At 33.8% G+C, this 26,250-nt stretch overlaps 1 protein-coding gene and 1 long non-coding RNA gene across 2 annotated transcripts in view; one reads left to right on the top strand and one right to left on the bottom strand.

Moving 5' to 3' along the window:
- The window catches only part of LOC118192016 (forkhead box protein D3-A-like), a 142,599-nt gene extending 134,335 nt beyond the window's left edge, over nt 1-8,264 (bottom strand). The window contains exon 1 of the mRNA XM_035362896.2: nt 6,227-8,264. Coding sequence (XP_035218787.1) covers nt 7,007-8,176 — 1,170 coding nt within the window. The 5' untranslated portion in view covers nt 8,177-8,264 and the 3' untranslated portion in view covers nt 6,227-7,006. The remainder of the gene's footprint in view (nt 1-6,226) is intronic.
- LOC146993509 (uncharacterized) overlaps nt 8,265-26,250 on the top strand; it is a 252,136-nt gene continuing 234,150 nt past the window's right edge. Inside the window, exon 1 of the long non-coding RNA XR_015044376.1 lies at nt 8,265-8,564. This is a non-coding gene — a long non-coding RNA (uncharacterized LOC146993509). The remainder of the gene's footprint in view (nt 8,565-26,250) is intronic.

Raw genomic sequence — 26,250 nt, 5'->3', positions numbered from 1 at the left:
AATTTAAATTTTAAAAAAATTATAAATTAATCTGTATTAAGTATCAATTAATATTTTCATCTGCATAAAATAAAACTTACCTGTAGAAAGCTTAATCCAAAAATTCATAGACGCTATTCAGGAGAACCTTAACTTCAATTCAAATAGCCAAACACATTTTGATTAATTACACTAAAAATTCTATAGCAAAAGTTATCTAAAATCAGTAGGTTTCAGAATTAATTACCACGAGCTCCAGTACTCATCGTCATTTTTAGTGCTTTTTCAGGACTCAGCCATTGAGCTAAACGTATTTCACATCGCAATTAATGAAACTTATTCAGAAAGCCTACCTTTCACAAAAATAAGGGATTATGCAAAATAACTCATGTCCATAAATAACAAAATACTGTCCTTTGGACTATTTAAAAGATTTTAGTGGTTACTTAAAATTTAAAAAGTACAGGGCTCTGCATCATTTATCATATACACAAAAGTGAAAAGCCCCGTATTTTAAACATAGCATTTTATTATCAAGCTATTTTAAACCGCTAATGCTAACTTAATATTAAACTTGTCTGAAAAGTACAGATTTTACCGTTAGTTATCAAAATCAGAGTTACTTTGTGTTGAAATCAATACAAAGCTATCAAAAGCTGAAGAAGGAACAAATATTTGTTTGAATAACTTTAAATACAATACGTAGCTTCCAAATCAATGCTCATTATCTCAAATTTTACTGTAATGCATGTTGCTCCGTTGACTACGCAAGTTGAAAACACTTCGAACATTTAATATCGTTTGGTAATCTGTACTGCGAACAATGAGAAGGGAAAATAAATTCCTATCGTTCCCACGTACCCCAAACTTTTTATCGATTTAATGGGGTATGATGGAGGGATTGAGGGTATAAGCGTTAACTTGCAAACTCCCCCACCCTTTTCACTGAGCAAATACACGGATAATAGGCAACGAAATACGACTACCGCTCATCAAAGCATATAACTTAAACGGTTGAATAAGAAGCTCGCTATTCAACAGAACTGAAAATCGCAGGGTGTTTTAGGTATAAAAAATCCAAGATTTTGCAACAGTGCCAAAGCATACGCTTTTAAAAAAAGAGCTTCATTTAGTAGAATAACATTCAAGCTTTATTTTCGGCATTTGATTCAGAAAACCATGGCTTCATGAAAACTATTCGCATACATTTTATCATTCCTATATTAGCATTTGTTTAATTATTCTCTTACATCTGTTTAATTATACACATTTAAATTAAAGCAAAATTTACTAATTATCAGAATCTCCTTAGCAACTGGATAAACTTCACGTCAAGCTTAGCTTAGTAAATCAGACGCAATTTTTGGACCTCGCGATTTGGAATTTTTCAATTTCTGACAAAATTAATCGTTAACAAATGAAAAATCATTCGAAAAACTGATGTGGTTGCAAGAACAACGCATATTTTTCCTACGATGTTGTTTGATTAAAATACTGCTCCGCGAAAACATAAGACAGCTTTAAATTCTACTATGAAGCAATTACGAAAACAATACGATCTAACATTAATTTGAATGCTTTACAAAACTAAAGCAAGTTTATCAAAATAAGCAAAATCGTAAGGAATGGGATACTTCCTGTGTAAACTTGAAGAACAATCGTGAGAAAACTTCGAATATATATAAATATATATATATTTCAAATCTCCTGACTGTAAAATGAAATATTTTAAAATTTATTTAAATTAATTTAATATAAAATTATTCAACGCTATATTTCGCTATATCCACCACAGATCAGCTTACATTTGAGCTTTTCTGTGATTAATTTTGAAGCAACAGAATAATTTTACTGACAAAAAATTTCAATTGAAGGAAAAAAGAATTAAGACTCTGTAAAATTTTCTCGATAGAATTAAGAAGTTCAAAAATATGGGTAAGTCGAAGGTAATAAATAACCATGTGCAGTGAATAATAAATGGAAGCTATGTACCAATAATTAAAACAAATGTAAGTTAATTGGTCAGTACTGACAAGCCTAAAAAAGACTGCAAAAAACTCTTCATAAAATTAATATATTTTCTAAATACTGCTGTATCTAAATTAGTATTTGTATCAGTTTCAACACGAGTATATTTAAGGATAGTTAAAAGTGACTTTTCTACATAACTTAAACAGACAGCAATTAAGAAAGGCTAAAAGTTTAAAGAGACATTTATTAAAGTGGTATCATCTAACATGTACAAGCTATATGTAGAAGGACTAAGGCTGAGAAATGATAAAAATTTAACTATGATTATAAACAAAACACGCACAGTTTTCTTACATCATAAAGCACGATTGACAAATCTTTTCTACTATTGGGAAACGTCTGCAAGATTCTGAGTATGCAAGAATGCCGGGATATTTCACAGCAAAAATCACAAAATTTCACTCTATCATAAAACTGTATTCCAAATTATTCCATTGATGACACTACAAACTTTAGCTACAAAACTTATTGCTTTTATTACAAATAAGCTCAGAGCTAATTAAAGAGCTAAATATCGAAGTCAGTTTTTCAGGAATTAACAGAATTTTTCTTAAAACTTTTTGCAACCCAATCCAAAAATATGTAATTTCAAAATATCAGTTCCATAGCTCAGTTTAATTTAAGATATCAAACCTGATCAGTTTAGAGCTAAAATGTTAATCGTATAATACGCCAGAAATTTTATATGTGATATTTCATATTTAAAAAAAATTATATGTGATATCTTATATTTATAAAAAAAATGATATGTGATATCTCATATTTAAAAAAAAATATATGTGATATCTCATATTTAAAAAATATATATATGTGATATCTTATATTTAAAAAAATTATATGTGATATCTCATATTTAAAAAAAATTATATGTGATATCTCATATTTAAAAAAAATTATATGTGATATCTCATATTTAAAAAAAATCAGTTACATAGACTACTAAAATCTGAATTTTTTAAAAATAATACATAAGTCAACATATCGTAAAATAATTATATTAAAGTAAGCTTTCAGAATATAATGGGCTTTCGATGTATAACAACTGAATATGCAAGTTCTCTTTTTAATAAATACAATACGGTAGAAATGATACGCGACAATTAACGTACAAAATTAATATAATATTGAAATTAATTTAATATTTCAGATATAAAATTTTAAGTTTACATCTGTAAACGGTTATTATCATTTTAAAATCATAACTTGATTTGCGAAGAAAAGAACATCTATGAAAGAGCCCCGTTTAATTTTAAAGGTCTATTTTATACAACCTGCCTGCTACGAAACTGTGGTAGTTTAGCATCTGAATGTTAAATTTTTTTTTAACTATTTACAATTATCTTCTAGGTCAACTTCTAATTTAAAATGCTAGCTTAGTTACAAATGAGCAAATAACTCCTACAGCAAATAATTCTTTATATCTAACAAACCTACTCATATTTCAAATATACATTACATATATATATATGATTAGAATACATATATATGTATACACGAGTGTGTGTATGAATTTTGAGTTTGCCACTAGCTTCCAAAAAATATTGTATTACGTTTAATATTGCGAATAAGAAGTTACAATATTTATGCACATTTTGATGAATTACTGCAACTGAAGTTTCTCATAATAAGGTAATTCAACGCATATGCATGTAAACAGCATTGACAGTCTTAAGATTCACATGTTACAAAGAAGATTTACAAGCTCTTGGATTGAGTCAACAAATTAAACTAATTTCAAATTTGGAATAGTTTTTGAAAATTATTTTGAAATCTGCAGAAGTTTATGAATGTTAATTCTCAAATTAATATGCAAAAGGTATATTCATGTCGACTAATTCTAATCATGTACAGTTCATACACATTCACCAGCGTTGCCTTCCTCAAAGATCATTTACTGTATCAATTGACATAAGTAGCGAATAATTTTGCATATAAATATAGTTATTTTGAGTACAAAGCTGCTAGAAACAAATCTTTTCTTTATGTTCCATTAAAACAGTAACTTTATAAGAATTACGACAAGTATAACATGATTAATTCCTTACGAAATAAAACATAATTTGTACATTTATTTCAAATTATGTCCCGCAGCAATGGATAAAGACCTATAAAGCGTTCTTTAGCAAACAGGCCCTCATATATTCTTAATTTAGTTAAAAGCGAAGAATTGAATTCTTCCGATGGTATTATTTCAACATAGCAAATTTTAATCGTTATCGCATCGAAATCAAGCAAAAATCTTTGTACAGGAGAATGCCATACTTACAGTGACAAGAAGATAATTGAAAATTAATGTTACACACAAAAAAAAATAATAATAAATAAAATAAAATAAATAAATAAATAAATAAAATTATTAAATAATTCAAAACATTTTAATTTGGATTTCCTTTTAAAACAAATTTATACATAAAATACTTAAAAACACTAGACAGAATTGCTGTTTCCTGAAGTTTCATAAAATATTTAATTTCCATAACAGTGTAACATATCGATACAGGAAAACTTTACAACTTCAGGAATATGACTGTCAAAATGTTTTGGTTACCTATATATTTAAACCAGTTATAAAGTACTGCGCGATCAGAAGAAGATTCTTAAATCTGGATTATTTATCCTAATCTATCATAATTAGTTACTTATCTATCATTAGTAACTAAGCTAACATGAGTGACATAATTTTGAACGCAATAAAAAAGTGTAATTTTTAATCCTTTCTCTTGGATGTTAAAACTCTCGATTATTTCTAAGCAGACTAGCATATAAATTTCATATGCATGTATCCAGAGTAAAAATTAAGCCCATATATCTGACAATTATTTTACGAAATGTTGAGCTTAGAAATATTTAACTTCGTTGATTTTGCATAAACTGAACAAGATAGCATTAAAATTGGGGGGGGGGCGGAAACCTTGTTTTATACCTCCGTAAATAACTCAAGTTTTCATTTGTTATTTTATAAAACTGAAAGCTGAAATACATTCTACAAACATAATACATTTAAAGATACAACCACTAAAAAACACAATGCTTTTAAAAAAATTAGATTTTTAAGTCATAAATTTCAGTACACACCATTTCCATGAATTTTCCCTCCTGCTGTACAGTCAACTTGTTCTTACGAAATGCAAGCATTTCTGCTAAACCATACTCACTGCGCGCTGGGTACCATGCTGATCGAACAGCTTTCAGCTGTTGAGAAAACAGAAAGCCACCGCTTAAGGGCAAGCCGCGGCATCCGTTCTCTGTCTTTATTAAAATAATTCGTTTGGCACTGCCGATTGATTGCAAGCAAATATAATTTCTAAATTAATTTAAAACAAAAGAAAAGCTGCACATTCTATTAAAATAGTAATTATATTAAAAATTAATTAGCTTGCAATATAGTATTCTATGATGGTATTTTGCACAGCAAACTTTGCAATGAATCGTTGATAGAGAAGAACTGCTAGATTGGACACTTAATTTATAGCATTAGAGTTCACTTTTTCATAGACTCAAGTAAAAGGACATTTGTATAAACACTTTCAAAAATTAACAATCTTAATTTTATGAAAAATTATCCTTCAGTTTTATCAAAGTTTTTAATAAATACATAAACTAATAAAATGGATTGATTTTTTACATAAACATCTATTTCAGCCGGTATTAAAAAATCAGCCTAAACATTCTTATTAATTAGTTAAAAAAATTGTTTTTAAATATTTAATCTGAAACATGTTACATTAATTTATCTGGTGTATTTTTACAGCAGCTGCAAGAATAACTTTAAATGCATTATATTACATAAGTAAGATACATATTTTTGTTTTCAGTTTAAGAACAAATGAAGTATTATTACTCACTAGAAAATTTTAAAGAAATTAATTTATAAAATCTTAAAGACTGCAAAAACAGTGAAGCAGAAATAAATTTTAAAAATTTACATATAAATATGAGGCAGGAGAAAAAATCCTTTAGAGAATTTGTCAATAAATATGGTCACAAACTATTTTCCTCATTATTGCTCACTGCAATTATTTTTCATAGGAAATTGGTTATTACCTTAAATAACCTTAAAAATTAAGCCGGTTGACACCACATTATAACCTTAAAATTCAGTCACGTTGACATAGGTAAAAAAGTTAATCAAGTGTATTGCAAGATATATAAAATAAGCGTATAAATAGAATTACAGCATAACATCTAAATATGGAAAAATAAAAAATAAATTCACCTGAAATTTGCAGTTTGACTACTGATAATATAACAACAGAACTATTATTGGATGCTCAACAAATGCTTCATTTTTCTTGAAAATTCTTCCTCCAATCACATGCTAGAATCGTGTTTGTTTTTATAAAATTCGTTATTAAATTCAGTTTTCAGCTTACCGATTCACATAAACTGGATACAGGAAAGTTATGGATGCGAAGAATACAAGATATGTGAGATTACTTATAATGTCTCCATAATTAGCAATGGAATTTATATCAACTTAAATGTATTCTTAAATTGTCATTGAGATCTATAAATGTATTTGCATTTGGACGTCGCTTCAAGGGAAAGATACACTATCACTTGCAAATTAGAATTCAGGTAGGAGTTTAAAATTCAGATAACATCATAAGAAGAAGTAAAATGAACTGCAGTGAACTATTAACATTACAGGTTTATAAATACTTCTAGTTATTAACAATGCCATAAACAATTTTATTGTAGCTTTACAGCTAATGCATTTTAATTATACGAATGATAAATTATCTAGAAATTTTGCTTCAAACCTCAGAACTGCTAAATGGCAGTTCCTCGTAGGTAAGCATAATAAAGAAAACTTATCAGGAAAAGAAGTTATCATATATACAGCAGAAGTAAAAAGAGTAATAAAATCAATCGTAAATTCGTTAAAAGACAGAACGAAGCGACATCCATTGCTCATGAAAGAAAGATATCCCTATAATACATTTACGTGCTTTCGCTACATGTGGTATCACTACAGTGGAGAAAGAGGACGAGGTCATCGAGACCACGTCCCGTTGCCATCCAGTGGATTAGAGGTAAGCGTCTGCAAATACTGTCGGTACTTTTCAAGAGCGTTCAATGCTGTCCCGGGACAAGTGAAGGCTGTATCTACAGGCGCTCGTGACAGAAGGGGTATATTCGGCCGCAAGGCTAACATTTCTGGCTTCACATCGGGCGATTTGGAGTCTCCAATAATCCTTTCGATTGAGAAGCTTGGTTTCGATGCCATCGCCTTCGTGCACTGGGAAGAGGAGGAGGAAACATCACTCGGAGTATCGAAAATTCCTGGCGGGCCGGTACAGATTGGAGTCGCCATTGGATTTTGCATAGAAGTTAAATTGATAGGGTGTAAAGATACCCTCGCCAGGTCCTGGGGGGAAAGCAGGGGGATAGGAGGAGGTAGGTGTGGCATGTAAGGGTAAACTAAGTGCGGATGCCCTGCGAATAGTCCGTGGCGGTAAGGATCAAGCGTGGCAGCCATAAATGCAGAAGGATCTTTGTGGGCATAAGCCTGTTGCCTTTTGTAACGTTTACGTCGTCTTAAAAAACTGCCGTTATCAAACATATCTTCAGAAGCTGGGTCCAAACTCCAGTAATTCCCTTTACCTGGATTACCTGGTTCTCTTGGAATCTTAACAAAACAGTCATTGAGGCTCAAATTGTGTCGAATAGAATTTTGCCATAATGGGTACTTCTCTCTGTAAAAACGAAAGCGATTCTTGATAAATTCACAAATACCACTAAGCGTGAGTTTCTTTTCTGGAGACTGAAGAATAGCCATAGTAATAAGGGCGATGTAAGAGTACGGAGGCTTCACTAAATGTCCTTTACTCTTTCCTGATCCCCCTTCTTCAGCATTCGAGTCCTGGCGGTCAGAAGAATGGTCAATGGAAGTGTCCGTTGTGTCCGCTTCGGCAACACCTCCACCATCGAAATCGCTATCTTCCAGGTTACTGTCCGAATCCACAGACACCAATGCGTCCATTTTAGAATCATGCGGAGGCATGGTCATAAGAGGAGAACACACGAGGTCTTGAGTGGGACAAAAACCAGGACGCGGGACCAGCGCGCCTCCGTGCTGCACAGCGTCCATAATAAAGTCGCCGTTGGTCAGCGAGAATGCCTGGCTTCGTGGGCCTGGCTCCGAGGCCAGATTATAGCGCATCAGCCTAGCGACCGCCTCTTGGGAATACACAGTTTACTCTTAATCACTCCACGGGATCACACGGAAGTACCGCGACACCGGTCGGACCTCAGGCGGGAAAACTACGCCGCCTGAAGCGCGTTTCCAACTCCAGTGAACACTGTCCGCCACTTCATTCGCGAGTTACGCAGCCAATCGCGATGGGGAGAAGTCACGAGGCCACGCCAAGGCGGCTCTAAAGTTCCACGCTCCTCCCTATTTTCATTACATATTCATGAGTCAAAATAACCATTCGGACGAGTGAGATACGCGGGAAGATGCTCCATCATGAATTTCGGTTTTGAGTCGTTTGCTCTAGGAAAAAGCGAAACTTAGCCGCTCAACCAATATTAGTGGAAATAAGTCACAGGTAAGTTCCGTTTTAAATTCATTAACTCGGTGCTTCCTTTTTGAGTGCTGCACTCTCAACAATACTCGACGCATCCTAAGTAACCTAGAAGCGTTTAATATCATCGGATGAATACGTGAGATATAAAGAGTAGAGATTTTGATGAATATTTGCATATTCATGATATAAAGTGAATGTTGGCTGATGATACGCACGTGCCAAATAAATAAAACCAATTCAGAAACAGCGTACAATTCAGAAATTCAGAAACAACGTATAGTTTTGTCAAGACGTGTGTCCGTTAAAGTGAAAGGGGGAAGGCGAGCAGAAAAGAGAAGTTTACGTTTGAAATGCGATTAAATATTTAAAAAAATTTCTAGAGTTAGCGAAATATTTTCTGGTACATCAGATTTCTAAATATTAGATTATTAGATTTGCTTTTTCGATCGTAGATTTTATTTTCGTACATTGGCCAGCATGTATAGAAACCTTTTCTTAAATGAAAGAATAAACAATTTATAATAGAATTAGATCTGTATATTTAATTAGTAATTCATTCACCCTTGTAGAATTACAATTTATCTTCTCAAAATTTTTAATCTCCTGCTTATTTTTATTGCGTTTTTTAAAATATATAAAATAATTTCGTTTTATATATTATTTAGATTAGATATTTAGATTATTAAAGATATTATTTAGATTGCCTGGCTTCGTGATATTTTAATACATTTACTACGTTATCTGTTCTAGTACTGAACAAACTCCTATAAGAACTTCTTTCCATTAACTTACGAATGTATTACAAATGTTATGAAATACATAGTTTAACGAAAATGCGTTGAATGATTTAATCTTTCTTTCCTCTGTACAGATTGCATAAGAATTTAGCTTTAGTTTTAATCCAATGTCAAATGTTGCATTTACGTAGTAATTGCATATTTATAAATGCCTAACTTAAATGCATTAAAGGTTTACTTATTGCCAAATGCTGTATATTTTTATTACATATTTCAAAGAAGTAAAAAATTGGAAGGTAAATATAAATTTAGTTTAAAAAAATATATAAACGCAAATCTAATTTTTTATTTCCGTGAAATCGGTAACAAAAACAGAGTTAAATCAATTGAAGGGTACATATTTAAAAAACATAAATGATCCAAAGAAAATCTGAAAACTACCATGTAAGAGTCTTTGAAAAAACTTTTATTACATATATTATATTATAATTTTATTACATGTTTGATATAACATGTGTATTCGGTATCTAGCATAATCTTTCAGGGTTACTACTCACCTGTTTTGGTAAATCTGTTTTTTTCACCCAGATGTTTCCAATGAATAGAAAATAATGCAAATATATATCGAGAAGATGTTGTTGCACAATTAATAGTGTTGAGTTGTGCTTATGATTTTTACTAAGGATTCAAGATTTGTTCAGAATAAAAACATAATTAAAGAGATTTCATTATTATTATTATCTAAGAATTTCAAATTATCATAAGAACTGCTGTCATAAGACCGCTATGCATTTTGTTCAGTCTCTCAGTTATGACGTACAGAATGCCGTCATATTTTGCATAGTAGATAGCAATTTCGAAGTCAAACAACAAAAATCGGCGTTATATTTTCAAAGGACTAGTTTCGATGGTTTTTACCGAATCATCATCCTCAGCTGCAAAAGCGCATATCGTTATATTTTCAAATTTTCACAGGTCTAGTTTCTAGTACTTTTACCGAACCATCATCCTGTGAAAATTTGAAAATATAACGCTGATTTTTGTTGTTTGACTTCTAAATTAATATTTGTTCGGCGTGTTATTGTATCCCAACTTTAGTATATAGAAATCAAGTACAAAATATAATAATGTTTTACATTATAATCAGAAGATAGTATTTAGAGAATTTAAATTCAACTTTCCTGAAATTCTTTGAGATTCTGTGCTTGTACTCATTTCATTAAATGTCTTCTTGAAAAGGAGTATAACTGATATAAACGTTTCAGAATCAACATCAGAATTAATATCAACTTTTCGTTCTCTCTGCTAAGAATGTTATACAAAATTTTATCAAATTTGATTTTGAAATTCATGAAATAATTACCGTGTAGAATTTTTTAATAATGTGTTACTTTAATTTTATTTTTTTAATGAATGAATTTAAAAAGCATCTTAATTATTTCATTGTGCCTTTTGTCATGGACAATAAAACATATAAACCAACCACGCAATAAAAATTTTCAAAGCAACGAACATAAAATACTGGTTGTTTTTCCATACTCCAACAAAATGCTAACTTCTGATTTTTTTAAGGTGTTTTTTTTCCCCTTTAATCCAGCTCAGAGTTATCAGAAATATCTGAAGTTAGAGCCAAATTGCAGTTATAGATAATAAATTATACAATGCAGCCCGATTATATCTAAACTATTTATTCATGCATTATTAATTGTAGTAATTTCTTATTACATTTTTAGTAAATGAGCATTACAGATACAGCTTACATGCACATTTACTAGTAAATTTTTTTTTATTGAATGTAGTCATTGCAAAAGTACTTTCTCTCTAACATTTTTATTTGTAAAAACAACTTTGATAAATACCAATTCGGTTACCTAAAACCATGAAGCATAAAAACGGCTTAAAAAATTTATAACAAAGAGGATTTTGTATTATTAATTTGTAAAATCTGAACTACATTATTCCTGAGTAGTATTAAAATACAGTATAACAGAAGGGACATTTTTAAATATTACGCTAAATTTCTAACTGAATCCAAGTAGCGTAAAAAGATCATATGCCTATTTGATTGGTATTCGATTCACGTTTTCTTGTTGATTAAATAAAATTTGCGTTATTCTTTAGCACTTACCAATTACATTTAATAATTTAGATGCAATCCTGCAGCGCAGGATTTGGAAGAGGGGGATTACAAGAGAAATATCGGATTTCTAACTTGTTGAGACCGCTATGGACCTGTGCAAAATCTAGCAGCGAGCGGAGGCATACAGGGATACGGGATTCTTCGTCTATTAGTACTGCTGTTTAGATGGTTGTTAGCACGGAAAAATATTTCCTTCCAAAAATAGAAATCAATATCTATTCGAAATCAGTATCTATTCGAAAACAGAAATCACTATCTACAAAGCATAATTTTTTCTGATTTACCAAGGGAAAATAATTCTCAATTTCTAGGGGGAAAGAAAAAAAAAAAAAAAAAAAAAGAAAGGGAAAAAAAATTTTTTTTTAACGTAAAATAATTAATTCTATTTAGATTTCTTAAAAGCAAACCGTGAGGATAATAAATTTTGTCTACATTAGAAATTAAGCAATTTATGTTTAAGAAGACAGTTTTTTTGTTTAAATGGAAAGGAGCATTACTTAAACTAAAATTTTTATATTCCCTTATTTAGTAGTTACTGAAAATTAACTTATTTTTATGCTAGTGAGCATCTTGTGGTGGTTTCCTGCTTGTGTGAAAGAATATCTTACGTTCAATATTGCTTCTTCTGGTTTATACTATACGTTGAAAAAACATTATTGTTTATCTGTGTTACTTGGAATGAATAATACAATTTATGATTATTTTAACATATTTATGCTCGAGAAAGGATTGAAATATGAAATAGCAACCGTCGAAAATTGCCCCCCCCCAAAAAAAATTTATTTCAAAACTTACGAGGACAATGTGATCAAAAAAGTAATCGGAATCGATACATCCGATAATTCAGTTGTTTCAAGAAACTGGCAGATAAATAGTTTTTTTATATATTCCAATGCGTCCACTTTTCTTCAGAGATGATATATTTATAACTTAGCGCGTTTGAAAGTCTAAGAAACTTAAAAGTGTTTTGGAAGTCGAAATAAATAAAAGTTACTTTACAAAGTAAATATTAATAAAGCAGTGGAACAGACATAGTCTTACTGCATTTCTCGTAAGGCGAGAGGGGTGTTGGTGTATTTAATTATGGCAAAGCACACTAGGGCTATCTGCCGAAGGGGAGGAATGCCTTCGTGGAGGACTTTCTCGTATGCGCGTTACACATGGGGAAAATCACGAAAACACCCATGCAGCCCAGCCCGTTCGCGGGATTCGAACCTCGGACTGAAGTACCAGTGTTCAGCGTCTTTACTGCTCGGCCGTAAGGCGAGGGGGAAACAGTGTTAAAAATGTGTGAAGTTCGGATTTTAAATTAGACTTCTGGTAGGAATATTCATAACGAAAGACTACTTCGTAATTTCACCAACGGCCGAGAGGATAATATCGCTCAGTACTGGTAATTTCACCCGGGTTTAAATCCCGGTGAACAGGCTGGCAGCGTGAGAAAGTGAGCAGAAGCCAGTTTCACTTAAAAATTAAACCAGGAAGTCATCTTTTCTCTCTGGCAGATAGCACTACCGTCTTTGCCGTAATCCAATAAATTCAACATGTCAAATCCAATCCTTCCTTTAGCATTAAGGTGTACATTTAATTTCTCATTAATGCGGTTGTAAGAGTGCTCATTATTGCAGATGCAAGAGTTCAATCCAATCTAATGTTGATCACTAGGGATGAAAACTAACATTTCTTTGAATTTCTGCAAATTAGAAAAAAAGAGTAAAACATCCGCACTCCATTATTCAGGAGGCCCACTGGCGACCGAGCGGTAAAGTTGCTTAACACTGGTAGTGAACGGGCTGGTTGCATAGGCGTTTTTGTGATTTTCCCCATGTGTAACGTTTATACTAGCCTGTTTACCTTAGAAAGTTCTCCACGAAGACATCCCTGTCTAATCAATTAAACGAAAATAAAACCCTCACTCGTTAGACTGTTTTCCTTTCTTTTCTTTTCTTTTTTTTTTTTTTTTTTTTTTTTAAATTTAACTTCACAGGTTGGTAAGCCTCGATTATACCGGAAGTGTTCCTTCTGTTTTAACTTATGAGGATTTTTGTTGCGTCCACCCCCAAACCTCGTTAATTAGATCCTATTTCTGAATTTCTCAGTGTTTTGACACAGTAATTTTTTTTTTTAACTTCCTATTTTATGAGACATTTCTTTTTCTTTTGCTTTTTTTTTAAATAAGACTCCCCCCCTTTTTTTTTCCTGTAGATATTCATATTTAACTTGATTTACATTTTATTGACGTGTTTTTTAATTTATTTAATCATTTTTTAGTATCGTAATTATTTTTATGTGATGTTTCACTTAAGTAATAAGTAACGGCAAATGTTAATTTGATTATTTTAACATGATGTTTTAATGTTTTTTAACCGAATTAGTGTCTTTCTTTCTATCCCCCTCCCGTCTTCTCTTCTTCTTTTTAAAGAATTTGTAACTTTATTTTCTTCTTTTGAGAGCATATACTTTATTTTTGTTTAATTTCTTTTTCTTTGGTTTCGGCCTAACATTTTAAAGTTTGTTTTTTAATTTAAGGGAGATTCCCATACCCCATCTAATTTTTCATGTTATATTACTTCTTGAATTCATATCCTACTTTACTGTTTCTTCAGTGTTGTTCTGTATTTTATTCGCTGAATTTTTAAAATTATTAGCTAGTATAATTTTCCCGCTCTTTTATTACCTTTTAGTTCAAAAGGTGCTTTTAAATTTATGCCTTTATTAAACTGGCAGTAATTGCTTTGCTTCCACTCTTGAAATTGCTCTAATCCACATATTATTCTATAAATGCGGTTACAGTGACATTATACACTCATGTCCATAAATTAAGGATAATGCAAAATCAGGCAAAGGAAGAGTTAGAAGCAGAACAAATTTGACTTATTTGTAAAGCTTATTTATTAAACAAAAGGTAAAGAGCAAAAAAAGATGCTATATGTTTGATATTATTAAAAAAATTAGCGATTTTGTCTCCCTGGAGCAAGTTACAAAAAAACCTATTTACAAAAAACCAATATTACATGGTTGGTATGATTGTTAATACATTGTATGTCTCCCAGACGATGCAATACAGTCCGTACAATGCCTAGGCATGCTGAGTATCAAATTATCGATCTGATCTTGGGGAATATTACACCACTCAAAACGCAATGCTCTCCGAAGTTCCGGTAGACATGTAGGAGGAGGTTGACGGGCTGCAACTCGTCGGCCAAGCATATCCCACACGTGCTCTACTGGATTCAAGTCCGGTGAGAATGCTGGCCAGTCCATACGGGTGATATCGTCCGATTGAAGGCATTCGCTTACGATGTTTGCACGGTGAGGAAGGGCGTTGTCATCCATAAACACAAATTGTGCGCCCATGAAGGCCCGAAACAAACGTTCATGTTGTTCCAGAATGACGTCCCGATACATATGGCTTGTAATGGTTCCAATTTGAACATGCAGGTCAGTTCTGGAACCCAGAATAATTCCACCCCAAACGAGCACTCCTGCACCACCGTAACGTTGTCGTTCAATGATGTTTCCTTGGTGGTAACGGGTACCTGGAACTCACCATATGAAAGTCCGACTCAGACTGCAAGCTAAACCTGGACTCGTCGGAAAACATCACACAAGCCTACTGTTGCGGTGTCCACAATGCATGGTCTCTACTCCAGGCTAACCGCAGGCGACAGTGAGTTGCAGTAAGTGGAACGCATCTGACAGGTCTACGAGCATATAGACCAATCTGCCCTAAGCGTCTGTACACGGTCTGCCTTGAAATTGTCGTACCAATGGCTGAAGAGTGCTGACGAGACAGGTCTGAGGCTGTGTTCCGCCTGTTTCTTTTGGCAGTAACTGCAAAATAACGGTCCTCATTCGGCGTTGTAACTCTGGGGCGACCTGTGCTGTAACGTCTACTCACATTACCATCATCTTGGAATCGTTGCCAAAGCCTGGAGGCAATTTCTAGTTCGTCTGATACTTCCGTTGGGTACGCCCACATTCCAGACGGCCGATAATTCTGTCACGTAAAATATTATCCAAATGCGTCCTTTGTGTCATAACTATACGGTTATTGCACTGAAATGCTTATAAAGCGCCTGCGAACAATTTTACTTCTTTGCCTGTATTCCTTATATATCACTCTCTTACACTCTCGTCATTGTGACGTACCATCGCTGTCATCTGGTTACTTCCTGAAATTTGCATATGATTCTTGAAGATGTGTGTAGTGATTTTACAGGTGATATATTTATTTTAGAGTTCGATTTCCGCGTGACTCCGAATTATCCTTAATTTATGGACATGAGTGTAGTAACAATAATGACTTACAGAAAGGGCACAAAGGATTCTTACATTGGAAGAATTTTCAACCATGGAGTTTTCTGTCTCCCTCTCTCGCAAATAAGGAAATGGTGAAATTACAACTAAATTTTTAGTACGGGAATCTTTTTTATTTAAAATTTGACCTCCTTGAATTTAAAAATTATAAAGATAAGAAAGAATTATAATAAATTTGCAGCTTTTGATTACTGACAGATTCTTACATATTTCAATTTTAAACGAAACCATTTTTTTCTGATTAATTATTCATCATTTATTATTCAAATAATTGCTTAAAACGTTCTTTGAGTAATCACTTATGATGAAATCGCTTCTAGGCAACAGTTTGAAAGAAATAATAATCGAAGTATTTAAACGAAATGAGTATGGAAATATACTCATATATAAACTGCTCTTCAAAAGACACTTGCTTGTTCCCAGAATTCTTAGAAAAAAAGAAACAAGTAAAATTAACAGTTTCCTTTCCTTTTGCATTTAGTTCAATAAAATTTTTGTGAAAGTGAGGCATAGGTATCTAAAGAAACCGCGAAATTTTTTTCTAAATTTAACAAGAAATAATTATTGCATTTATGACTCAGTCTTCCTTCAGAAGTATCTGACGTTGTCCACATACCTACATTATAAATAAAATGCAGTTAATAAAATTTGCATTTTTAGATTTTTTTTAGTCTAAAGGGACAATTTGCCCGGAAGGACTATTAATTTCGCTTGGGCATTTTACTTTAATTCACTATAAATGGCGCTTCACTTTTCAAATTGTTGCCACCAAATATTATCGTCCTGTCTTATATTTAAAGAAATTCTGTAATGAAGAATCTGCATAAACGTACGTATGTGTCTCGCATTGTGATAAAACAACGGTACCTAGAGCCATCTAATTCTGAATAACGTAATCCTCCACCCGCATATGTACAACTGGAAACCCAAATTTGGAATTTGAAATTTGCTTTATTAACTATTTCATATTTTGCAAAGTATTTATGAGTTTTTGGTTAAGAAACTCAACGATTTCAAAGCTAGCAATGGCGATACTCCACGCGGGAGGGGGGGGGGACTATTTATATCCAGCGCGCGAGACTGTATCGGGAAATTCTAAAGATATGCTCATTTTAAAATTATTTTGTGATGCTGCTATTGAACTGAATTTTATGGTTTATTTGCGAAGAACATGATATTTAATAAATAAAAGTAACACACAAAAAGGTTAAAAAAAAAAGCCCCTTTTGGCGTAATGTAAGATCTGAAAGCTTTCAGATTTTCATTTTTTATTTAAATTTTATCTTTGTGATTATATTACAGAACATATTTTTTACCAAACATGAGTTTAAAATTTAAGTACGCAAATTCTGCGTAAAACTTTTTATTAAAATGTTAGAACCCGTAGGTTGCCAGCGAATTTTCAAACGCACTGAAGAAGCTGCTCTTATTGATGAAACAAAGAGTGACGTTTAAAATATAATTACATTATTTTATGTTAGTATTTATAACCTGCAAAATTTCATTAGAAATTAAACAACAATACAAGTAAAACAACGCAGTACAACCAAATTAAACAGATTTAAAAGCTTACAAAGCAAATCTTTTGAATTTCTTATCTAACAAAATCATTTAGAAATCTCACTGATTTGAACTAGAAGCTCGTTATTAAATTGGATTGATTTATTTGATTATGGAAAAGCACAACAGAGCTCTCTCCCTCAAGGAAGGGATGCCTTCGGGGAAGGCTTTCTGAAGGAAATTAGCTCGTATTCTCATTTCTAAAGAGACAAAACATGAAAACGCTTATTATAGCCACCCCGTTCACATGGATTTGAACCCGGTCAAATCATCAGTGTTCAGCGGTCCCATTTATTTCGTCATTAGAAATTTAAACTCCTAATTACAAATTCAGAAAATTAGACGCAAATTCATTCCTTTAGGAGGAATAAGTCTTAAATTTCAAGAGTCTGTTTCATCTTATAATTAAACACATATTATTATTAAATTTATATCTTCCAGAAAGTGTGCATATGAATCAAGGGAAATGAAACGAACAAAACTTGAAATTCTTTAAACTGGAAACTTACAAAATGAATCTAAGCAGAACATATTCCAGGCAGAGATTATAGTCATATAATCTTTAAAAAAATGCATGAAATTAATGTTGCAAGAAATTAAAGTCATTCCTCAGGCATGGACTACCAGCGCTTGAGTAGTAAAGTCCTTGAATACTGGTAGTTCGATCCGCGGTTCGAATGCCGCGAATGGGCTGGCTGCATGGGCATTTTCGTGGTTATTTCCCCGTATGTAACGCATTAATACGAGCCAGTTTTCCTTAGAACTGAATTTAGAAAGTTTAGTTTCCCTAAGAAAGTCTTCTACGAAGGCATCCTTCCCTTCCGTATAGTGCCCTAGGGCGGAATACGTAAATCATTATAATAATAATTCGTCCCGCATGGTCTTAACACCTCTCGTGTTCAGTTTCCGCCTATGGCACAGCTTACTAAATACAATTTACCGTAGTGATACGTATTGCTGAGGAATGTGGGGCCCACCAGCGCCTTTAGATCTTTATAAGAGTTTTTATAGAACATAAACTAGTTTTCGTGGCAAGGTCTGGTTGCTTAGCAACGAAGCTCGGTTTAAACCTGTTACGACTTTAAAACCACCGTGTGAACGAAGCTTGAGTGTCAGTTTGTGGTTACCTCCCACTATACACTGAATGTAAAGCGTCCAAGCTCTATCTTTGAAAAGCTGATTGACTGAGACGTCAAGGTGTGTGTAAAACTGAAATTTTACTACAATATCCATTCATCCTTCCCGAACAACTTTCATCATTCCTTCAGTCACATCTAATGTATCAATTCTTGTATTTTCCATTATAAAAGCGCGAGCCCACCAGTTGCCGAGCGGTAAAGTCGCTGAACACTGGTAGTTTGGTCCGACGTTCGAATCCCGCTAACGGGCTGACTGCATGGGCGTTTTCGGGGGTTTTCCCATGTGTAACGTGTATACGAGCCAGTTTCCCTTAGAAAGTCCTCCACGAAGGCATCCCTTAGGCAGATAGCCCTAGTATGCTTTGCCATAATTAAATAAACCGAAATCGAAACCTGTAGTTTTTTACCTGCTTTTTCACGTTTTAGTTTTATTAAAAATTTGTTTTTTAGGCATCAAAAGGAGAAACTAGAAGCTGAAAAAATTCAGTTACATATAAAATAATTTTAGGGAAAATTTAATTATTTCTAAGAAATAAACAAAATTAAAAAATATTGAATTTGAAAAGTTTGGCAATATAATATATAAAGGAATATGGAAAATTAAAGGGAAAAAGAATCGAATCAAAAAATAAAAAATGTAAACGGTATAAAAGTTCTCTAAAATCGTAACTAAAAAAATACAAACATGTGACATGCAAGTATATTAAAATGAATATCATTTTTTGTTATTCAGTACTGCATTAATTCAGCTTAAGACATTCTCCTTGTAGTAACTGCTTTCTAAAAGCTCTTAGAAGCATTTAAGCAACTTTTAATTTTATACATGTATAAAAAGAAAGTAATGCTTCCAAAGGGAAAAAACTCACTGAAAGGAGGGTTTGCAGAAAGTATCATACAGCTATTGCATTTTTTAAAACGATAAATCTTAAAACTTTTTTGCCTTTTAAATTTACTTTGCGAAAATATTATAATAATTTCTCATTTAATGTTCGTTCACTTCAAACACAAGTAAGATTTTATATCTTTAGCATACTTCGTAGAAAATTCGAGAGTTTCGTATTCAATTAATTTTATTACAGGGGCGACGGATATCGGGTTATCAGTAGGGGCTCCCAACGCATTCTAGAACTCATTAAACATATTCACTAACGGTCTAAAAGTTTTCTTGTGGGTACGTGCAATATATCACCAGTAAATTTTTATTCAAGAGTCACACAGATGGAAACTTGTTTTGTTTCATCTTTTAAATAAATACAAAATTTCGAAGAAATAATTTTGTGAATTCTGTGCGCTAAGGAATGTATATTACTAGGCATTTTTATTTTCTTCATCAGTTAATATTTTGGTTTCATTTCAGTAGTAAGCGGGCGTACTCGGGTGGCGGAAGTGACGTCACAGAAAAGGGGCGTGGTCTCCACGTAGATGGAATGACGTCATCAATCCATCTACGTTACTTCCGTTTGCCACGTTATCACCGCCCCTTTTATGTGACGTCGCTTCCGCCGCCCGAGTACGCCCGCTTACTACTCATTTCTAATCGTGCATATCATTCTGACTACACCGGCTGTCTCAAGACATATAAACGGAAAGCGAAATAAATAAATAAAAAGGGTTAAAAGTGAAACGCAAATAGGATTAATTTATTCGTTAATTTGATTGTTTGCGTTATGCCAAAGAATGCGACAGCCTAAGGGAAGAGATGCCATTATGGAGGAAGTGTAAAGGGAAGCTGGCTCTGTTTACGTTACATGTATTGGAAAACCGTCATAACTCCATGCAGCCAGACCGTTTCTCGAGATCTGCACCTGAACTGAACTATCATTGTTCAGGGATTAGAATGCTTAGCAGCTGACTCTCCCTGATCAATTCATGGGAGTTAACTTAAGTGCCATTCTAGTCAGCGAGCTGCTTTCCCTCACTACCCGGCACTGGTGAGTTGTTGAGGATTTAACTGCTTCGGAGTATAAGAGTTAACCAGAAACTTTGCTTGTCAGACATAATTTAATTTAGGAGAACTTTGTTGCTGGAGAAAGTAAATAATCGGGTACCTCGAAGGATTACGTTAATGCAGAGAACGTAATTGATCCATGTGTACCATATAGTATGTCTGTGTGTTTGTTCAATTATGGCTGATATGCTTAAAGGAAGGGACGCCTTCGTGGTGGAAGAGAAATGTCTCTTATTCGCGCTACGCAAGGGTTAAACAATGAAAACATCCATGCAGCCATCCTGTTCGGTTGGATTTCATATTGTCTGACTGTAATTTGCGATAGTTTCTAAAACCAAAATCGACGTTAAAATAAAATAAACTTGCCTGTGTATTTCGATTTTATTAGCTGAGGCGATCATTCATTGCGTGCGTGTTTCGATTTTATTAGTTGAGGCGATCATTCATTGCGTGCGTGTTTCGATTTTATTAGTTGAGGCGATCATTCATTGCGTGCGTGTTTCTATTTTATTAGTTGAGGCGATCATTCATTGCGTGCGTGTTTCTATTTTATTAGTTGAGGCTATCTTTCATTGCGTGCGTGTTTCGATTTTATTAGTTGAGGCGATCATTCATTGCGTGCGTGTTTCGATTTTATTAGTTGAGGCGATCGTTCATTGCGTGCGTGTTTCGATTTTATTAGTTGAGGCTACCTTTCATTGCGTGCGTGTTTCGATTTTATTAGTTGAGGCGATCGTTCATTGCGTGCGTGTTTCGATTTTATTAGTTGAGGCTACCTTTCATTGCGTGCGTGTTTCGATTTTATTAGTTGAGGCGATCATTCATTGCGTGCGTGTTTCGATTTTATTAGTTGAGGCGATTATTCATTGCGTGCGTGTTTTTATTTTATTAGTCGAGGCTATCTTTCATTGCGTGCGTGTTTCGATTTTATTAGTTGAGGCGATCATTCATTGCGGGCGTGTTTCGATTTTATTAGTTGAGGCGATTATTCATTGCGTGCGTGTTTCGATTTTATTAGTTGAGGCGATCATTCATTGCGGGCGTGTTTCGATTTTATTAGTTGAGGCGATCATTCACGATCATTTTTTTAGTTGAGGCGATCATCAAGACAGTTATGCATGTGATATAATTGCAGAAAGTAACTAAATTTTTAAATGTGTTAGAAACGATAAATTTCGGATAAATCGAGCAGTTTAAGAAGATCTGTTACCTGAATAATATTGTTTTTCTTATAAAATTTTAAATGTCCGTTCTTAATTTATAAAATTAAGGGTATGAAACATTATTATTGAAATATAACAAAATGTAAACTTCAGGAAAATCTGCTTCTCAACATCAGTCCTTCTTGGTAGAAGGAAGGAGAGCTGCGACTTCTGTGGTATTAAAATTCAAAGCTAGGGTTCCTATTGTGTGCGTGGTTTTTTTTCTCTCCACGTCCTTTCGATGCGGCAGTTGTAATTTTATAAATATTTTGTTTTACATTATTTAAAAAGAAACTACAATGTAAACTTTAACCTATAAAAGGTCAGGTTATTTGGATTCGGCAAAGCACACGAGGACTATGTGCCTAAGGGGAGGCTGGGATACCTTCGTAGCACTTTCTAAGTGAAAATGGTGAGCATCCACTCCATGGAGTGATTAAAGCCAATCATGCAACCAACTGCTCCCTTGGATCCGAACCCGACCAGTATTTAGCGGTCTTAAACGTTTGCTTAAGAAAACTCGAGAGAAATGAAAGAATTGTAAGTAAAATATAATTTAATGTCAGGTAAGCTGATGATAAAAGACCGTACAGAATGCAATTTTAGTCAATGCGAAAAAAATTCCGGAACAGTGGCGGGGCAAGGGGGGTATATGATGCCCCGAGCGCTGCTCGCAGAGGGGCGCCAAAAGGTCTCCAAACAAGATTTTCCGGAAAATTTATTTTGATCGATTTCTGGAAAATATATTTAAAATTAATAAATTTTGTAATATAATTAATTATTTATTTTCTTGGTTTGTCTAATAAAATGTGTAATAAAATGCTTGCAGTGCATCAACAAAATATCTCCGCATACAAAACGTTCTTTCTGACCACTTTATTTCTATAAACTAGAGATATATATTTAGTTTTTCTTTAAACGAAATGAGCATATAGCTCCCGCTTTTTATTTTAAAACGATAACAAGACCTTGTCCTGAATTTCTCAAACATATCCAGTTTCCAAAGAGGATGCCATGGTCTGGAAATAACATTTTTTGAAACTCCTAACACTTCCGCTTCAATAGATTGCGCTTGACTCTCCTGTAAACGACTAATAGCCTTCCTGAATACCGATTCAACTAAGTCATCTTGCTGAGACATCGTATATTCACTCCTACAAAGCATTCAACGCGTGTCAATTGTTTTTAATCTCCTGCTACAAAGGAATGCTGCAGGTCGCTCCTTACACCTTATCTAATACGCATAGTTTTCGACCTAACAGACTAAATTTGCATATTTGTAAAGGTTATAATTTTCTTTTATAATCTTTTCTATTTCTTTTTTGTTAAAATGGTTGTGAATTATATGGTTATATCATACCGAAGTCACAATATCCTCTAACTGTTTTGAGCAGTGAATGTGACTGCAAGATATTACACCGCAGTAAAAAGAAATTAAACCTAAAACTCCATTGCAGTTTTCTATGGAGAAAATGTTTTTCCAAACCTAAGAGTCGCACTTCAAATACTCCTTACTACACTCATGTCCATAAATTAAGGATAATGCAAAATCAGGCAAAGAAAGAGTTAGAAGCAAAACAAAGACTTATTTGTAAAGCTTATTTATTAAACAAAAGGTAAAGAGCAAAAAAAGATGCTATATGTTTGATATTATTAAAAAAATTAGCGATTTTTCTCGCTGGAGCAAATTACAAAAAAAAAAAAAAAAAAAAAAAAAAAAAACCTATTTACAAAAACCAATATTACAGGGTTGGTATGATTGTTAACACATTGTATGTCTCCCAGACGATGCAATACAGTCCGTACAACGCCTAGGCATGCTGAGTATCAAATTATCGATCTGATCTTGGGGGATATTACACCACTCAAAAAGCAATGCTCTCCGAAGTTCCGGTAGACATGTAGGAGGAGGTTGACGGGCTGCAACTCGTCGGCCAAGCATGTCCCACACGTGCTGTACTGGATTCAAGTCCGGTGAGAATGCTGGCCAGTTCATACGGGTGATATCCTCCGATTGAAGGCATTCGCTTACGATGTTTGCACGGTGAAGAAGGGCGTTGTCATCCATAAACACAAATTATGCGCCCATGACGGCCTGAAACAAACGTACATGTTGTTCCAGAATAACGTCCCGATAGATATGGCTTGTAATGGTTCCAATTTGAACATGCAGGTCAGTTCTGGAACCCAGAATAATTCCACCCCAAACGAGCACTCCTGCACCACCGTAACGGTGTCGTTCAATGATGTTTTTTTGGTGGCAACCTGGAGCTCTCCATGTGAAAGTCCGGCGAGAATCAGACTGCAAGCTAAACCTGGACTCGCCGGAAAACATCACACAAGCGCACTGTTCCGGTGTCCACAATGCATGCTTTCTACTCCAGGCTAACCGCAGGTGACAGTGAGTTGCAGTAAGTGGAACGCATCTGACAGGTCTACGAGTATATAGACCAATCTGCCCTAAGCGTCTGTACACGGTCTGCCTTGAAATTGTCGTAATAGTGGCTAAAGAGAGCTGAGGAGACAGGTCTGAGGCTGTGTTCCGCCTGTTTCTTTTGGCAGTAACTGCAAAATAACGGTCCTTATTCGGCGTTGTAACTCTGGGGCGACCTGTGCTGTAACGTCTACTCACATTACCATCATCTTGGAATCGTTGCCAAAGCCTGGAGGCAATTTCTAGTTCGTCTGATACTTCCGTTGGGTACGCCCACATTCCAGACGGCCGATAATTCTGTCACGTAAAAAATTATCCAAATGTGTCCTTTGTGTCACAACTATTCGGTTATTGCACTGAAATGCTTATAAAGCGCCTGCGAACAGTTTTACTTCTTTGTCTGTATTCCTTATATATCACTCTCTTACACTCTCGTCATTGTGACGTACCATCGGTGTCATCTGGTTACTTCCTGAAATTTGCATATGATTCTTGAAGATGTGTGTAGTGATTTTACAGGTGATATATTTATTTTAGAGTTCGATTTCCGCGTGACTCCGAATTATCCTTAATTTATGGACATGAGTGTATTTCATTATCAAATGTTACGTTCGTTCAGCAAATTAAAATAAATTTTGACTATTTACAATCAACAGCGAGCATCATCTAGCATTTTTAAGTGTGGAAAGAGAAAAATTTGAAAATACCGACTTTGATGAAGTAATTGATAAATTTTCTTCATCCGAGGCAAGAAAAGTGTATACATAGTAATTAATTGTATTAATGTATTATAATATTATATTATTATTAATAAATATATCTACTTATCTGCAATATAAACTTTTGTTTGTTTAAAAAATGTACTTTTTTAAAAACAATTATATAAATATGTAAACTAAATAATACCTTTTTAACTAATTCCAGATCATAGTATGTTTAATTTTTCAGCCGACACAGATACATTTCCGAATCCAGTGCTAGTGTAGTTAGGTAGTGACTATTCTTAACATGTTTTGGAGTATTTTTATGGCAGATTCGGCATTTTATTACTATTTGCATTTTTTTCTTATTACGAATATATTCTATACATTATATTACTGTAAGTGATTTTTTTGGGAGGGCGGCAAAAAGGTATTTTGCCCTGGGCGGCAGTTATGCTCGCTACGCCACTGTTCTGGAATGTATTTCTATGCCAAAGATGTAACACAATGTAAACTAAAAATGTAAGGCAATATATGCTAAAAATATAAGGCAAATATTACAAAGTGTTTAACAATAGGTAGCAACCATTCTTTCTAATCTGAATGGTTATAATTTTTTTCCAGGTAGAATATTAAATCGTTTAAAATTTAAATCATTTTAAAAAAGGGAATTAAGAAGCTTACCATTACAGTGAAATACTTTTAACGCGAAAACGCTTAAGACGAAATATCGGTTAACACGAATTAATACAACGGTTCCCACAAATTACCATGTATTTTCGTTCATTTTGTTTCTCCTAACACGAAATAAAAATCGCTTAACAGGAAAAGATATCCTTTCTGGAAATGAACAAAATACGGAAAACACCGGCCTCACAGGCGAGATTTAAGTGGGGTGTGTAATGAAAGAGAAGGTGGTTTCACATGTTTCCGTAGAAAGGAGGCTAACTTGGTTTCGAAATACCCTCCGAATAGCCTGTGACGCGAGCCAGTTTTGTTTTACCTGAACTACTTTCAACTTCCATCCCTACAAACGCCATGCAAACATCTGATCTCTCATCAGTTGGTTTTGAAATTCGGTGACAAGTACTTTACAGTGTGAGTAAATATCAGTGAGATTGGTTCATATGCGGCACTCTGCATGTTTCTGTCTCTTCATATGTTGCACTTTGCATGGAATTCAGTGACTCCAAGGACGAATGACAATTGGTTTTGTCATGCACGATTCTCCAAATTATCAGATTCTTTGGCTCCAAAAGAAATGGAGAAGAAGTATTGAAACTGAGCCGACACTTGATGAAATGTTTGAGAAAATTTCTGCATTAATGGACTGTTCTACTGTATTATCGGAAGAATTCGCTGCAGTACTTGATGATAATGTTTGTACAGCTCCAATTATGACAGACAAAGACATTTTGGAGTTTGTTCAAAGCTCAAAAAATATTATTAACGCAGACGAAAATGAAATGAATAATGCAGCTCCTGTTCCCACGTCATCCGAAATGAGGAACATCACGAAAAGCATG

This window comes from Stegodyphus dumicola, chromosome 12 (assembly GCF_044657685.1).
Source record: "Stegodyphus dumicola isolate Sdum_Otavi_A_Nest chromosome 12, ASM4465768v1".
NCBI lineage: Eukaryota > Metazoa > Arthropoda > Arachnida > Araneae > Eresidae > Stegodyphus > Stegodyphus dumicola.
Note: the sequence above shows the minus strand (reverse complement) of the source record. Positions and strands in the feature narration are given on the sequence as shown.